This window comes from Osmerus mordax, chromosome 10 (genome assembly GCF_038355195.1).
Source record: "Osmerus mordax isolate fOsmMor3 chromosome 10, fOsmMor3.pri, whole genome shotgun sequence".
Taxonomy (NCBI): Eukaryota; Metazoa; Chordata; class Actinopteri; order Osmeriformes; family Osmeridae; genus Osmerus; species Osmerus mordax.
In genome coordinates this window covers 6242205-6260855 of record NC_090059.1, presented here as the reverse complement: position 1 = coordinate 6260855, position 18651 = coordinate 6242205, and the positions used below count along the sequence as shown (strand labels likewise).

Here is an 18651-nt window from a genome sequence, read left to right as displayed (position 1 = left end):
TTATGGTATGCTCATGAATATATAGATGAGCTGCGCGCTGATTGGTTGGTTTACAACGAGTGAAGCTGCGGAGCAAAGACACAACATGGCCAACAGCACTCACTGAAACATCGAAGGTGGAGACTTGAAATAAAAACGTACAAATAAATCTATTGTGTCTACACAACACTGTTTTTAACAGATTGACTAGATATGATTTGAAATGATAACGTTACGTTAGTTGTTTCCACTTCTGTTGTCAAGGATAACGGGATCGACTTAGGTGGGTAACGTTAGCACTTAGCAAACAAACTATCGTGATTCAACTCAGCTTCAGTTAGCTCTAGCTATCTTGCTGAAAAATAGATCTGGACAAACATGCATCTTGAATTGTAGATTAACATGACAACCAGTGATGACCACTTTTTTCAGTAACGAGTAATCTAACGCGTTACTATTTCCAAACCAGTAATCAGATTAAAGTTACTTGTCCAAGTCACTGTGTGTTACTATTTTGTAATTAGGCTAATAGTAAAATATATATTTGATTTCTTCTTGCGTCTCTTGGAGTTAAGCCTATGCGACAATTAAGTCACGTTTTCAGCACGAGGGTCACGTCACGTGTATATACATAGACCTACCACTCAGCGACACAAACAACAATGTAGCAGGAGAGAGAGAGATGCGCATTTTCGAGTTGGAAATACAATCACTATTTTGAGTATTTGTCAGCTAAAGATGGAAATATCAAGTTTTGTTGTACACTCTGTGCTGGTGGCGACAAAGTGCTATCAAGTTACAAAAACACAACGTCAAATTTGAAGAAACATTTGGAGTCGCAGCACTGCACAGTCAAACTTATAGAGCCGGTTGTCAATAGGTGTGTTCGACTTCATGCAGCACCGGCGGCGCTGCATGAAGTCGAACGCACCTATTTTTTTGTTGAGGAGGCGGGGGTGTTGTCGGCAGCTGCTGAATGTAACTAATAAAGTAACTTGTAATCTAACTTAGTTACTTTTAAAATCAAGTAACTTGTAGAGTAACTAAGTTACTTTTAAAATCAAGTAATGTGTAACGTGCCACAGTTACTTTGAAAAAGTAACTGATGACACTGATGACAACACAGGTTATTTATTTGAATGAAAGTCAGGAACATGAAATAACGATAACCCCATTGCCAATAAACTAAATCATGACACATTCTACCGATGCTAGATACAGGCAGGATACGTTAGCATTGCTAATAACTGTTAGCGACAACATCATACTACAGCTTGCAGTTGTGATGAACATAAGGTCGGAACAGCACCTCTTTACAGCAACAGGTTCATAGCAAATCCTTCTTTACATTGTCCCAGGTTTTCAAAACTGTCCTCGGTGAGGGTCGAACTGCACAGGGATCTTTTCATAGACAAACATCACAGCCCGTCGAGTGTTTGGTTCCTTAGGAAGACTCTGAAAAGTGTCAGCATTCTCTGTACAGCCTGGAACACTGCATTTACAATTGTCCATTTTCAATATCCTTTAAAAACTTCCAAACTTTCTCCTTTGTAATTCCCATGGAAGTACACAGAGCAGCGCGCAGCTAAACTAGTGTCTGAGATCCTGGGCTAGAACACCAGAGGGCTGGTCTGTATGTAATGTTGGGGTTTGACAAAGGTGATGCTACATTTGTGACGTCACAAATTCAGCTTTTTCGTAACCGATCGTTTTACAGCTGCAGTTTCAAGTTGTGAGATTTAGATAGGAAAGAGGTGTCAATGGTTCTCTGTATGTCCATTTTACCCACCGAACTATGACAAGGTTAAATCTGTTTTGCAATCAATGACCCCTTTAAAATAACGTTGATTTTTGGATTTGAGAATCGATGTTTAAATTGCCAAAAATAGTATCGTGATACGTCACTGTATCAATTCCCCCCCATCCCTATACACAAGGTTATTCAACAGAATGGGGCACTATACAATAACATTTCAAAGAATACCTCTGATTATCTGTAGTCGTCTGATTGCTAGGTTACGGTTGGTTAGTAATGGCTGACTCTTTACCGCGTGGGATTAGAAGTGGGTTAGGTGCTCATAATTATTGAAGGACTGGAAAACTGCTTTAAAGGCAGGGTACATAATGCTGTGTAGAATCACTTTTTGTTATATTTGCTGAAATAAAATGTACATTCTGAGAGCAACCATTACATTTAAAGGTTTGACAGTAACATTTTATAAATCTGATATCTGTGTGCATCACAGGACTGTAATAAACACTACCAATCAATAAGGTCGGACTGGCACTAATGATTCGACGGCATTCAGACCGAATGCAATGATTGGATGGGCTACTTGTCTGTCTACCTACCTAACTCCCGGCAGTAGTCAGGGAGTGCGTTGAAGGGAAAGGGGTGCCATATTTTGGTTTCAATCCTTTCGAACTCAAGCCAAAATTGAGAGGTTCCCAGAACTTACCTATCCTGCTTTTAATGATGCAACGTGTCCAATTGAGAACACATGTTTTTACTTCTACGACATTGAGAGCATGAGAAGATAATGTTACCGTGACACTGAAGGTCCATGTGCCTAATTGCTTCCTCTTACCTGAAATGGTTGATAGATATTCTGCGTCGCCATGTGTTCACTCCAGCTTCAGTCACAATGCATGAACATATTAGGATCATTCAAGCCTCTCTCATGATTGATAATGCAGTACCACCCTTAACTGGTGCAGCATCTGGTGAGGAAGACACATTGTGTGTGGAATTCCTTGAATCCCCAAAGCTCAAGTTACTGCTGTGTGCGGTTAACTCACTGTTCTTGCATTGAGCCCACCATTGGCTTATGGTGCCCTGTCATATAAAATGAGGACAGAGGCTAACACCATCCCACCATCACCATTTAAGCAAGCAGGTAACACAGTGTGCACAGTTACTGAATAAGTAAAGACAAACGCATAGAATAAACACATTTTGCAGCAAAGAAGTAACAGAATAAAATAAGCAGTTGAATCTGGAAAATGGGTTTCTTGTTAATGGGATGATGCTAATGCTGCACGTGGGACATCTGTATTGGGTAAAGAAAGTGTCGTAAAGTCTTAAAATCAGTGGTATAAAAGCCTTTCAAAGCATCATCTGACAATTTCAATGGCATCAAACAACTTTCTAAACCACTTTGATACTGTCTTGTTGTTTGTTTTTGTTTGTTAGGCTTTACCCTTTGAGTTGCTTGAGTTTACATAAGGTATGTGTAGGGGAAACTCATCCTTTTCTTGATGAAGTTCTCTCGTGGGGTACTGTGAAGATCATTTCTCCATTTGATCTCCTTACAGCATATTTCACTTTTCTCATTGGGAGGAAATGTTGTCGTGCTTAAAGGGAAAGATATATCATTATGCCTCCCAGACCTCTTATGTGTCCGTTCCACACTATTCATTAGTAGCAGCCATGTGTTTTTCTGTGCAGAGGGATCAGTTGGCAATCGAACAAAAATGAATTACAAATTCACTGTACATTCAGATTTTTCTGATGCCATGAGCATATTCAATTTTACAAGAAACACCTGGTTAAGCATCTCTTTATTGCATATAAATACACCTTTGGAGATTAAAGACAAATCCTAAGGGCAACACAGACACTGGACTCTTTTAAGACTGGCGTTTCTTACTTTTTAAATCTATTTTATTATAGTTTGTTTTTAACTATGTTTTACTATGTACTGTGGCACTCTGAGATTCAGAATGTAGAGTGTGTTATAAATTAAATGAATTATTATTATTATTAAATTAAAACGAGTTGAGACAAAAAATTAAAATTTACTCATGATGTGCCTTGCAAATGTATTCCGACGCTTTACCAATTTTGAGATTAGTTTTATGCTAGGAAATATGTTAAAAGGGGAAAAGATTTCTCAGTGTTTAAACAGAACTTGTTTGTTTACTGAAAATGTCAAACTGAACAGAATGTCCTTTGTACTTTTGCAAGACTCTATGTTCCTTGGGGATTGGGTTATTGAGGAATTGAGATATTTTCAGTTAAGATGGTATGCGCTATGCTGGCTGTGAAATTTAGAAAACAGGTAAGCAATCTAGTTCACGCTGTAAATAATCTTAGTGTAACTGACAGTCTAGAGGACACAAGGGGAAATGGTCCTCATGTTTGCCTTGTGTCTGCAGTACAAATGATTTATAACACCAAAGCTCCTGACTCTGTCCTGAAGTGACAACCACTCTTGGCAAAATTGGCAGTATGGTATTTAGCTGGCGCAATTGGCCCTATTGAATTATTTGGTAAAGGTTTGTCATTCCCCAGGCTCATAAAGATTTCGCTCAGTGACATGAGATGGTTAAACTGTCTCAGCCCACACAAGATGAATGTTCAAACATTTCCCAAACTGCCACTGACTCATTTCAACCACCGGATTTTTATAGAGCTGTTATCCATACTATTGGAAAGATCCCCCCAAAATACCACAAACGACATGTAGATGCCCTCTAATAATGACAGGAATCTTTGTGTGTGTGTACAAATTAGAATGTGTTTAGTTTCCCACGCTCAACTCAAGAACCGGGTACTCTGCAAAGTTCATATTCTTTATAACCCAACGGAGTGCAGTGCCGCGATTGACGTTGTTTGGATAAGCATTTCGACATTAAATAATACAAAAATAATTGGCTGCAGCTTAGCTTGCTCTCTTCACGTTACAGCCCCTTCACTGTAATTGGTCCTCTGGTCTGCAGCGAGTTTTCTACGAATACCGACTTGAGAACCGACCAAAGTTAATATTTTGCAGGTGTCCTTTTTATTATGCAACAGAGTGCTGTAGGCTACCATGTTTGAACTAATGCAATTAACAAAGGCATTCGCAAGGAAATGAAACTAAGCGTAGTAAGGAAAATAGGGAAATTCTGTTTAGTTATTTAGAAGCAAATTTGCTTTTACAACCTATAATCATCTTATTTCAAAGGGGCTGGCTAGCGAGCAGAATGACAATATGAAGTGGATGTACTTTCAGTATAGATCAGTGAATTTTGTTACATAAATTCATGTGTTGACTGATGTCAAAACTGCCAGCACATTACAAATGTACAAGCGCTGTATGGTGAATACAGCTCGACCTTCTCCATGGTAAATGATGATGGGTTGATTGTCAACAAAGTCATCCTGCATTGAAATCATTAGGGAGGGATTGCACTGTTGGTCATTAAGATCCTTCACTGAGTTTTAAGTGAAGTGCTGGAGCTTTCACTGTTCAGTTATGTCTGCAGAGTGACAGGTTCACACTTGGGACACACGTGGGAAAGCATTGATTATCACATTATTGACAGTGATATTTGAAATTGAAAATCACAGTGTACATCATAAATGTTTGGCACTGTGATATACCATAATATACTGAGTACCACTGTTGGTTTTGTTAACCAATATAACATTTGTTGAATTATTCTCTGATAGAGACTTCTTTTCTTTTTTTATTCCACAGATCAAAACGGGTAAAACGGAAAAACAGACAGAGCTGTTGCTGTTGAGGAGCTTGCAGTACCTGGAGCGCTACATGTACCTCATCCTCTTCAACACCTACCTGCACCTGGAGAAGAAAGACTCGTGGCAGCGCACTTTCACCTTGTGGATGCAGCAGGTAGTTCCTTCTCCCGTTCAACAGTGTCAACCGACTGTATACAACCATTCCTGGAAAAAGCCTAGATTATCTAAATAAAGCCTAAGTATTGTTGTCAGGCTACCACCAGGCACAGTTGGTTTTTCTTATTCGGTATATGAGCGAGTTTGAGTGCCTCATTTGGTCTTGACTTGATCATAACCAATGCTGTCTCAAGATTGCCTCTGCTTCAGCTTTTGAATGTCCCTTTTCTCTCTTGCAAGAACACTTTTGGGAAGATGGAATTGTTCATCAGATACAAGTGATCCAGTCCACTGGGCACTCCACACGCCTTCTTAAAATATGAGTCACTGAATCTTTCTTTTATTTGCCTATGGACATTTCTCTAGAGCAATGTGAAGGGAGAGTGGTAATTTAAAAGCACTCAGCAAGAAAGTTACTCAATATTCATTGAAATGTGAAGTCAATTTGTTTTTCTAGCATGGAGACACTTGGGCCAGTGGAGTGTAGAATACTAGAATAAGATAAATCCTGAAACGGCAGATTGAAAAAAAAAAAAATGAACAAAAAAAGTTGTGCTTTTCAATTCCTGACTCAAATGAAACCAGTCTTCTGCTGAATATCAATAAACTCATGAAGAGGAAACAAACCCGCTATTACTCACAGTACCACATATGTAAATTACATTACACTCCCCCAGCTGTCATAAGTGTGTGGGTAAAATATAAAAGGCTTTTTGCCTGCGCTCTCCATTATGCACTCTGTGAACCGTTACCGGAGTTTAATTTGGATTCCCCCCTGGAATTTACAAGCTTATTCTAGTTCTATTGTGGCCTGCTTCTTCACACATTGAACTTCATAATGTCTGGACCCTCTGTTTTTGTTGGTACATTAATCGTTGGAGCTGGTTTGACCAGCTGTGGTTCTACAGTAAAGCATAGAATTTATGGGCATTCCTAACATATGGATGGACTCTCCAGTGGATACCCCCCTGCTGGAACGAACAGCCTATTGTCATGTTTTTCATTAGAGGCAAGCATTTTTTGGATCTAACTATACAAATATTTTCTCCTTTTTGAAGCATCAGTTGAATCAAACTTACATTTGTATACATGGCTTGAGTTGAGTCTAAAACAGCAGTTAGCCCAATGCTAGTCCGTGCATCGAAGGGACACCGTAAAGACAAAGGAGACAAAAATAATGATAGAAAAGGAAAAATTATTTTTTTTTGATAATAATCTAAAAATAAAAGAAAAAAAATATACGATTCTGTTACAACTCATCAATGCCCTTTTCAATCCCATAAACCCCCAAGTGGAAAGATGCTGGAATCCACCACAGCAGGAGTGTGGGGGGGAGGAATGTGCATGCCCAGGGCAATGGCTTGTGTGTCTGTGTGTTACCACAGATCACTATGCATATGCAAATCAGCTCAATATGTTTGGTGAAGATAAGAAGTGAAATTTGATAACTGTCACTCTGAGGACTATTACATATTCCAGAGGCCTGATGCAGCTTCTGACATGGTATTCACGGTGAAGTTTTGGAAAGCCAAACTTGTATCAGCAGTTTAGTATACCATTTGTCCCATCTGATTTGCTATGTACAGTCTGGAGAAAGGAAGTTATAAATGAGTTAAGAGAATATCCCCTCCAACTTTGCTCCTATTGAAGGGGAATAAACTGATCTGCAAAAGATTATTTGTCTATGAAAACATTGAATACCAAAATAGACCAGAACAATAGCTATGAAAACAGTTTTTGTAGAAATATGCAAGGTCGGTTGGGGCATATCCATCCTGTTTTGAATAGGGAATATGTGTGGTGCAGTAGAGTGATTCTAATTGTGAAGTTATGCCCTGTGGAAAAACAATTTTGGAGAAACACTACATCAATACTGCCATGTGTTTTGCCACATGCATCATCTGATATGTGTCTTGTTAGCCTCATATTAGAGTATTTAATAAGCATGTGCTCAATGGCTTTTTTTCAAGGCATTTCCCTGTCATCTCCTCGCTATTAGCAATAATGCCTGTTTGTTTGCAAAGATGCTGTGTAAAACCTGTGTGTTGAATTTGAACGGTTGCCACAGTGACGATTGATATCCTGTGGCGTGTTCACTATATCCAGCAGCTTTGAGCGAGGCGCTCGGTCCCCCCGGTTCAATCATTAACCCGACGCCATTGACCGCGGCAGGGTCATTAGTGACAAGCCCAGAGGCGAGAGGCAGTGATCAAGTGAATATCTCTGTGGGAGTTGAATGGGTGGTTGGATGGGGGGGGGGGGCTGTGTATGCATTACATAACATTTCATAGTGGGGTGGGTACATTCTGTCATTGGTACAGGGTCGGCATTGGATTGGTGGGAGCTCAGCCTCCAAAAGGAAACATGGAGGTTTGTGTCACTGTTGAAAGCTAGGCAGAGACTTCAGATCTATGCGAGGTAGTTAAATATCCTTTTCTTTAGTCATGTTTTACCAACCCAGTTCTGTTTGGTTTTAAATGCCGAAGTCTAAGCAAACAAGGCACTTTGGAGTGCAGTAGTCCGTCCCCTCCGGGCACAGGGCTAGATCCAATAGCCAGGTAAAGATGTAAAGACTCTTAAGTTAAGCAGCAGCACCAGTGAGCACCGAACAAATATTGTTATACGGTCATTAGCCTGCATTGGCTCTGGGGCATGTTGTGGAATCAGAGGGGAGGGGGGATAAAAAACATCACAGGGAATTTGAATTGAGATTGCTGTTTGGCCAACCGCGATGCCGTCCATTACACAATGAGCCGGCTTGTGTACGACGCATGCCTTGGATGCTTCCAGAAGGGGCAACCAATCAGTCACTCCAGCTGTTTTGATGTGTGCTACAGAGGCCTCCCTGTCTCGTCCTGTACCGGCTTGGTATGTAAGGCCGTCCCAGAAAATCTCACTGTGGGAAAAGACCACCGCTCCCTCCCCCCCACACTCTCATCTGAGGCCCACCCCTCTCCAATGAGTTTTGGTATATGCAATCTACGCACTGCATGATGAAAGCCAACATCGGCCACCAAACACAGCATATCATGGTCTTTGGGGCAAACCGTTTGATAAAGAGAGGAGGGATGGATATGTATTCAGTAATTCAGCATAATTGCTCATCAAAATTATTAAATCTGTGTAATGCTGTGCATCTCTGAAAATGTCACCTTTGCTGGAGTGGGTCACATGCTCCCCCCCTGAGCCTCTTGTGCTAAGCCCCCTACACCCTTTTTCACAGAATCCTAAAACCCTTGGATTCCCTGAGAACAGATGTGCCTGTCTAGGTTGACTTATCATCGCTGAGAATTTTTCACACATTTCGTATTTGGACAGCTGGACAGTGGATTGGATGATACTGGTTAAGAACCCTGCTCAATGGCACAGAACCAGAGTTTCCTTAACCCATAACCCATGTTGGCCCTGCTGCACCCTTCCTCTCACTCAGTGTGGTTCCCTTCGCGGCGGTTCTTCTGAAGGAGTCTCTGTATGTGAAGTTGTGAAAGTTGTCAGGTTGTCAATGCTTATCTTTTCTGCATTAATGCTAACTAGTGCACAGTGCCTGTGATGCCTGTGAAACACACAAATACAGACTACTTGAACTATAGATAGTGCATAGTGCCCATAATACAATTGGTGGCACACACACACACAGATTCCTGGAATTATAGATAGGGCACAGTGCCCACGATGATGTCGGTGACATACACATTTCTGGAATTGTAGATAGATACTGCAGTGCCCGTGATGCAACTGGTTATGACAGTTCTTCTGAGTAGTTTTGTGACCTATATTTCTCAGATCACAATGAAATACATAATCTCTGAAGTAATTTTTTTACCTCAATCATCTATTCTTGTCAAATTGCCAATGCTGTGGTAGCCTACATTCATGCAAATAATAAGGTAGCGTTAATTTGTCTGCTGTTTCCTACGTTATTAATTGCTTATATGTTGATCAAAATGTATTTCATTGGTTCTCTGTTAAATTGTCTTACCACCACAAACATCTAGACATTTAGTTAATAACATGAGTCATTACATGCATAATGGTTGAGCCAGTTGTCATAATTGTAGGCCTAATTCACCATACAGCGCTTGCATGTACAGTTATGCCGACCAAGGAGGCTAAAGTGGTAGGAATAGTGCCCATGTCAGTGATCCAGCATTATATCCATAAAGAAACCTCTTTGAAAGCAGAGATTCAATGTTATGCCAGCAGTCAGCACTAATCTGGCGGTTGTAAAAGCGAATTTGTGTCTAAATAGCTCAACAGAATTTCCCTATTTTCCCAACTACGATCTCCGGTGCGTTAAGCACTTAGTTTAATTTCATTGCGAATGCCTTTATCACATTCACTAGTTCATTAACGAAAACAAAAATTCCTAGTGCACGCACCTTAGTCCTATATAACTAGACGAGTCCCCGTTCATTTTTATGGAAAGTGCTCAGTGGCGCATTGAGGCAAGCGAGAGCGAGAAACGGACCACGCCATCTTTCCAATTCTGGCTTGTCCGGTCTTGCGCAAAACAGTGGTCACCATGCTCCTAGATCCAAGGCTTGTGCACGCTCTTAACAAACTGTACACGTCATACTTTGCTACAACCAGTCGCGAGCATGTGAGCTAAGGCATTGCAGAGTCTGAAAACTGGCAGAATGTCAATAAAGAAGCAGTCAATTATTGACTTCAGGAGGTCAGTGCCTCTGGACTGGCAGACCGGCGTGGTGGTTCCCCTCTTTAAAAAGGGGGACCAGAGGGTGTGCTCCAACTTTAGGGGGATCACAATCCTCAGCCTCCCTGGGAAAGTCTATTCAGGGGCCCTGGAGAGGAAGGTCCGTCGGATTGTCGAACCTCGGATTCAGGAGGAGCAATGTGGTTTTCGTCCTGGCCGTGGAACAGTGGACCAGCTCTATACCCTCGGAAGAGTCCTGGAGGGTACATGGGAGTTCGCCCAACCAGTATACACAAGTTTTGTGGATTTGGAAAAGGCGTTCGACCGTGTCCCTCGGGGGCTCATATTTGGGGGGTGCTCCGAGAGTACGGGGTACCGGATTCCCTGATCGGGGCTGTCCGGTCCCTGTACGACCGGTGCCAAAGTTTGGGCTCAGAGTAGAACCGCTGCTCCTCCGTGTCGAGAGGAGCCAGCTGAGGTGGCTCGGGCATCTGATCAGGATGCCTCCTGGACGCCTCCCTGGTGAGGTGTTCTGGGCACGTCCCACTGGGAAGAGGCCCCGAGGAAGACCCAGGACACGCTGGAGGGACTATGTCTCTCGGCTGGCCTGGGAACGCCTCGGGGTCCCCCAGGAAGAGCTGGTGGAAGTGGCCGGGGAGAGGGAAGTCTGGGCCTCCCTGCTTAGGTTGCTTCCCCCGCGACCCGACCCCCGGACAAGCGGCAGATAACGAACGAACGAACGAATGGCATGAAGTATTCATGGACGGAACTTATTCTGGGTTTTCAACATTAAGTGATCCTTGTACTGTATTGTGTGTTGTCTTTGTGTGGTGTCCGGTATGCTCTTTATGTAGTATTTTATGATGGATTTAATGTGTTTTGGTACCTGTCTACAAACAAATTTCCCCTAGTGGGATCAATAAAATTGACTTGACTTGAGATATACATGATGGAGATTTTTCGAAAATCAACGCTATCACTGTATAGTTTACTTTCACTTGGTTTTTAGAAATATAGGGCTATTCTAGTTGGAACTCATCATAGTTTATTGCGTTGTGTTTTGAGTATGATTGCCAACTAGGGTGACCAGACGTCCAGATTTCCCTTTGTCTGGACCGCTGTTGCGTGTCCTCCTTTTTGATCCTTCCTGCCCACCGTCGCAATTTACCACTCGCAGATCAATATCATGCCTTCTATAAGCTCTGTCGCATTGATATAGAAGTGAGTAGTAGGGGGAAAGGGGCTTTAAAGCGGTATGCCGCTACAGAACCGCACAAGGATAATGCTAGTTCTGCCGGGCACTCTTCCTTAACATAATTTTTTTGCTCTGAACACTACAACAGCAGATGATAAAACAACCGCTGCTGAGCTGACCAAATTATTTCATGCTGTGAAACATCACCACTCTTACAGGAGTTTAGACTGCAGTTTAGACTGTTGACTTACTAAAATTACTAATATTATTGTCTTAATTTCATACGAATGGTCCCCATCCCCCCTGGTCAACACCTTTTGGGGACTTTCCTCCTTTTTGACCCTTTGTCCTCCTTTTTGGACCCAAGTGTCCTCCATTTCAGGGACATGCTTCTGGTCACTCTATTGCAAGCTTAATAGTTATTATTATTATTATGATGATGACGAGTATTGCTTTATTATTACTAGGGCTGGCACTTTATTATTACTAGGGCTGGCACAAACTGAAAATTGCACTGGCACAGGCACTCTCTTTTGCTCTTTTTTTGTCCTGTCACATAAGGACCTCTGCATGAATTGTTCTATGTGAGGTCCATTTTGCCAAGTTGCAAGTACCATGTTATAGCAACTGCTTAAATTTGCACTACACATTTTGTACTTTGTAGCAATAGCTGTTCTATCTAAATTGTTTTTGTTGTTGTCTAATGGAGGCAAAAGAAAATCAGTTTTTTAAAATTATTTAAATGCAAATCGAGATATATATTGAATATCGTAATTTTTTTACAATATCGAGATATCATTTTCTTTTATATATCGCCCAGCCCTAATTATTACTAGCTTACTGTTATTGCCATCATTGTGGTGTTAACTGACATAACGTTGCATAACCATAACAATATTGTGGTTTATCAGACATCATTTATTCATCTTTACTGGTCTTTACTCCAGTTGAACATGTCAACAATCTATAATGACGTCTTAACACGCCACAATGTCACAAATTATAATATAATGACGTTTGTCATGTCAGGAACGTAATCACTTTCATAAAAAATTTGTAAAATCTCCTTTAAAATAAACTCTATAAACAACCTTCATGGCAGGCAACTGTAGATAATCAATCCCATTCTCCCTGTGCTCCTCCCTGTGCTCAGTCAGCTCCAGGTAAATCAGCGGTCAGCTAATGTTCCTTTTTGTGCTCGTGCCCTGTTCGTACCCGCGAGCACAGTTCCAGGCGACTTTTCTTGACGTAAGCAAATAATTGGGCCGCTAGTTTACCCATTTCGTATTGGTTTCAAATTAAGCAAAAATCATTAAATAAAGTTAAAAGCTAGTAGTATGAGCCAGGTTGCAACGGAGCGCACTGTCTCGTTTGAGAATGTTACTTCTGACTCAAGTCAAGTGTTATTGGTCAATCAAAACGTTGACTCTCGCCCACATGGAGGCCTCGCCCCAAATTTGCACATTGCAATGAGGGGCTTCTCAACGGCCCAGTACCTAATCAGAAATGCAATACCACCAACATCCACCGGGGCCTTTGCCTCAAGCCAAGGAGTGAGGGGTGGGGGCTTGGCACGCGCTAGTGAAGCGTTTGGTGCGAGGGATGACCAGAGGACCAATTAGAGTGAAGGGGCTTGGACAAATCAGAGTGAAGGGGCTGGGATGAGTTCCCATGATTCCCGTGGAGGCACCTTTTGAAATGCTGATCCGAACAACGTCAACCGCGGCACTGCACAAAAAAGGACACCTGTGAAATTTCTCACTTTGCATAGTGCCTGGTTCTCCAGATAATCGTAGGAAACTAACGCGGACACACAAACACACACAAACAATCAAACAGATTCCTGGCATTATTAGAAATATGTGTTAATCTCTAACCATGACTAATAAAAAATAAAATAAAAGTTAAGGCATGTCATTACTTTTGAGTTCAAATACAAAAAATATTTCCTCAGAATGAGCTCCATAATATGGAGCAAGGCTTGTTGAAAAACATGCAGAGATTATTTCTCCAACACAACCGATGTCTTAATGTTTTAGTGATGCATGATCTGGGTTGAAGCAGTCAATTTTGCATGGTCAGAGGCTTGGTGACAAAAGTAACCACACTGTGTGGTTTTACATGGTGTCTAGTTACAGTGCTGGCAACTGAGACCATAATCACAGTTTGAATAATAATGATTTCCATACAGCTATTATGCACTTTGTTGTTATCTAATAGTTCTCAAAATGTTTCCCATAGCCACAGGATTGTACAATTCCCATCCTTACTGTTATTCCCATTCTCCATGTATGCTGGGCTTGACGGAAATACTTTTAATAAACTGTTGCATTAGCAAGATAGCAAGATAAGAAAATCCCATACAGTATAGTCCCTAATTACCTCCAAACATATCCCTGATGATATCCCCCACTACGTCAGAACTCTTTCCCCAAACCAACTTAATCTGCAGTTATGGGCCACCTAAGGAAATGTGGGTCAAAAACAAAGTGAGTCATTGGGTGAATGACTTCAAAAGGGGCCTACAGCTGGGTTTTCATCATGACATGCTTTGAAACAGGGCTAGGGATTTATTAAGAAATGTTTCTCGATAAATTACAGAATGGAATACAGATTTTTTTCCTTTAGAGGATTTGAGTATCCAGTTACAGAGCTGTTCAGGTCTTGTTTCATTTCAGCAGACAGACAGTCTGTGGTATGTTTCCAATATTCTGACCCAAGAACTCAACTGACCGACCAGGAATATGTAGTTCCTGTTTCTCTGCAAATCAGAAATCCTTCAGGTCCTGCCGAAATGCATAGCCCTATAAGGGAGAATGATGGGACTAAGTAGTTAACTGAGTAAACTGAACAAGCTGTGACACCTTTTTAATTTTCTTTTTCTTTTGGCGAGGCAACTGCCTATATCTGTGGGATTGTCTATGGGTAGTTTATTCTTGGTTTTGGCCAGATTTTGCCTGTTATTCCACAGTACTTCCCATCTGTTGTCAATGGTTTAACAGTCATAGTGGGCCATGAATCAGCTTGGCATTGTTAGCCTGCCTCCTTGCCTCTGCTCTATAGGGATCCTCTTCGAGGAACCTTGTATTTGTCCCTTTCCTTCTACTAATGATTTAAAATCTGGAGAACAAAGTTGGAGTGCTAATCTCAAATGGCTATAGTATTCAATACAAATATTTGGGGGGATACTAAAAGTTAATAAAATAAACTAGCGAGTACCCATTTTGTTCCTAGTTGACGGCTTTTCCCTTTCTGTCCTCCAATAGGTGGCTGCCAGGGCTGGGGTTTATGACCTTCTCAACCAGCTGGGTTTCTCTGAGTTTGAGAACCCCCGGGACACGCCTCTGGCCAGGCTGCGCTGTCGCTGGCAACGGCAGAATGTCCAATCACTTCCCTTCAGGGGGGAGTTTATCTGAGAAAAGATCACTGTGAACTGCCAAAAAACTATACAGTTTCTTCTTTTTTTAGGTTGTGAGATTTTAATGTTTTTGTATTTTACTTCTGTATCTTCCGATACAATTTGGTGTGTTTTTTTTTTAACCCACTACCATGGTAAACTTGTTTAATATGATTAGTGATGCCTGTTTAATATGTTGAGGGATGCCTGTTTTTCTTATGTTTCAGCTTAATAATTGCCAAGTTGCAAGCTGACAGTTGTGCCTTTGCTCTATAATTTTGTTTTACTCTATGCTCATGATATATAAAATTTCAATCAACTAATGTATGTTGTTTTTAAATGAAATACAAATAATTGACTTGCTGTCTTACGTATATGGATATTGGTATAATCAGTATGCTTTATGTAAAAAAGTGTGCAGAACCTTCTCACAGTTAGTTTCTCAAAGTCAAAAACATTGAGATTTGCATTGCAGGTTGTCATATTCCAGACAATTGGTAGGTCTGTCAGGTCCGAAGTATAAATGTATTCATGGAATACTTTTCTTATAATGAAGTTTCTGTGCGTAGTTACTGACAAGTCATTTAGTTATTTGACAAAAAGTGTATAACCTTTTCATATTTTGAGGTATCAAACATGGCTTGTCCTTTTGTTCAACATTCAAGAGCAGTAACAGATACCGTTATTCACCCTGTCATGAAGATTATTTTATTTCAACAATGGAAATTAGCATTGTTAGATATTCTTAGCTCATTGATTTTCATCGATGGCTTTTTTGAGCTGTACTGTATACTAAAAATGTTGTATCCAAACACCTGTCACTGATGTTTCTTGATTATTGGCTTTACTGACTTGACCGAACACAACTTTGTGTACAATTTAAATGCAGTATTCATGAAGTCAAAACAATAGTTTAGACACTGAGAATAAATCCATACTTCTTCAGAGATGGATAATTCTTTTTATGTATTTTGCTATGAAACTGCTAAAAAAAACACCACTATAGACACTTTTAAAGTTGGTGTGAGTAATGTAGAAGTCTTGAAACTGGACAGTGGAAGACTGGAGTCTGCACCCACAGTCTATTTTACTTTCTGTAAAGTGTTTGAGTTTCTGTGACCTCATCAGGTCTGTTGCAAGAATTTAATTATACAGCCTACTGCAAAATCTATGCTTGGAAACTGTTAGGCTTGTCAGGTCTACGGTACTGAAATGTACTGGGATTTAAATGCAGATGTCATCAATTGTTGATCAATGTTAATATCATTCACCGTTGGCAAAACGTCTTGGTCATGTACAAAAAGTGGTCACTGAGGACATTAAGGATTCAATTATAAGTTTTATATTCGTTGTATTTTTATGTTGATTCAAATAACCTTAGTCCTCTAATTTATTTACAGAAAGTGCTGGTGATTCTTCTTTTCTTAATGTGCCTTTTAACAGTCCATATATCCTGTGTTTATTAATTGTCCTTTCAAAAGAATGTCATTAGTGAAAACGAAATTTGTTAATGTACTGTATATTCAACATTTTCAGCATTGATCTGTACCGTAGTTTGACAACTTTAACTCATAGTTTTTCAGTTTTGTTTCAGTTGATCTCATATTTCATCAGCCAATTAAGCAAACAAAAATGGGTGCGAAAGGATGAAAAGGGGTTTGCTAATTCTGTGATCGCTCCAAAAAACAGTGTAATTACTGCTTTGTCATTTCACAAATTTCAGGCCTTAAACAACTTATTTTCTGAACATTTCGCACAACACCATTGTATTACACAAATACTTTGATAATGACAGTATTTCTTCTTGAAATATAGTATTTTATTTGCATAAACTTTGTTCTGAGAAGTTTATTTCATCCAATTACATTTGTGTCATTGTTGCATTGGTTACTTCAGGCTAAATAAACAATTTGAATGCTTCCGATGGCAGTTCTTGTCCTGGATTTTTAAAACAATTCCATGTTTTATCTTACTTTCTTAGAAATTTAGCCGTTTAGTAAGCCTCCTTAAATAACATTCCCAATCTAAGATGTTTCGAAAAAAAGTTTTTTGCCACCCGCATGCTCTTTTGAGTGTGTGTGGTTCCCACCGTGTACTGTCCAACTAGATGTGGACTTCCTCTGCGCCCGATAGGCCGGAGCCAAATAATTGACCTCTCCCTCTGTTTCCTCTTCCTCCCTGTTCCAGTGTTATCTTATTCCCTCTCTCTACGCACTACTAACCTCCCATCCTGATGATCCCACCGTCTCTTTACCTTGTGTAAATGCAAGTAAAAGATAGTGGAAATTGATGTTCTATCTGTATGTACAAATCATAAATTCAAATCAAACATTTTGCGTGTGAGGAATTTAATGATATTTCATATCAATGGTTGGATCTATGACCTGTAATTATATTAAGGTGGGATACGCACCCTGTCTCTTGAGAGAGATTTGTTAAAGGATTGTGGTAGCATGGAAGAGGAACAGGCTGTACAGTCGGCACATCAGAGTGATGCTCCCTTGGCTCTGCTGACCCGCTTTGAAAGGCTGATATCCCAGATCACTTCCCTCTCTGTAAGTGCATAACAGGCTTATCTGGGAGCACGGAAGTTGTTAGGATTTTATCACATTGCAGTCTATCCTGGATTATTGAAAGAGGAAACCAAGTGGTCTAGATTAAATGACCTTTGCCGTTTTGGATATCTCACTGGAATTTATTTCCATGCATATTTTGTTTTATTATGTTGGCGTGGTATGGCTGTCTCATAAAGCTATGATGCCACAAAAATACATTTCTCACACACATGCACACACATACTAGATCATGGACTTTCCAGAAATGACGGTCCTCATAACGTTTTCACTGAGACAAACTAGAGCACTTCACCATATAAACAAATTTAAGATACAGACTATTCAGTTGCAAAATGCGTCCAACTTGACTCCAGGTCATGCAAAGCCCAAGACACAAGGACCATGGTTGGATGATACAGCGGCCTCTTGCCTTTGAAATGCTTTCCAGACTCATTGAGACACTCTCCAATGTGTAACTCAAGCTAGCAGTTCTGAGGGATCCCAAGATTACAAAAGACAAAGGGCTGCTTTGAGAGGTGAGCAGCTTGGAGGGATGTAATGAAGTTCATCTGAAAAGCTTCCCTCTGGAGATGACAGAGTGCTCCAGAGAGTAGGCATGCTGCCTAGGCCAGAGAGTGCTCCCTGCTCTCGTTTTCACAGCTCAAGGTCCTCTTTGATATTTCCGCTGTAGCCCATGGCTGTATTGTCCACTGCCTGAGGACACACACAGCATATGCCCATTAGCCTTCATGGTGTAGAGCATGATAATATGTCATATAATAATAATTTCTTAATTATAATCTGATTTTAAATACCCTCTTCAGACTCATCTTGTCTAGACGAAACATTGTGTTTTTCAGTTATGTCATGACCTACACCAACAAGAATCACTAGTGCATCTGGGAACTCTTTTTCTCGGACCTCTCTGCCTCAACTCTGTCCATTCACACAAGGCAAAGGAACATAATAACAACCTCTCTAAATTGCTGGGCTGTAACTTGGCAGGAACTTCTTGTCTTTCCTCATGCTGCAGGGCTGTCTAGCAGCTGCTTTGCATCTCCCTGCATCTAAAAGAGATGGAGAGTTGCATATTTTTTCAGTGCACTGGCATGGCTAGCCCACATTACAGCACACCCCAGGGCAAGGGAGGTAGGGAAACTAAGGCATTCTGTCTTCAGTCCTCCTTTCTGCTGGGTCTCCGGTGGAAGCTTGGTGATATCCAGCTCCCCTCATAGACCCGGCATAATT

General features: G+C 40.8%; 1 protein-coding gene across 5 annotated transcripts in view; it reads left to right on the top strand.

The window, feature by feature from the left end:
• The window catches only part of pald1a (phosphatase domain containing paladin 1a), a 56307-nt gene extending 39537 nt beyond the window's left edge, over positions 1-16770 (top strand). For 4 of the 5 annotated variants that reach the window (XM_067245446.1, XM_067245445.1, XM_067245443.1 and 1 more), the window contains exons 19-20: positions 5445-5600; positions 14718-16770. In XM_067245446.1, the coding sequence (XP_067101547.1) occupies positions 5445-5600; positions 14718-14867 (306 nt within the window). In that variant the 3' untranslated portion in view covers positions 14868-16770. Of the gene's footprint in view, positions 1-5444; positions 5601-6059; positions 6140-14717 lie in introns of those variants that run through there. The other variant, XM_067245447.1, reaches the window with a different exon arrangement.
• Positions 16771-18651: the final 1881 nt, after the last annotated feature.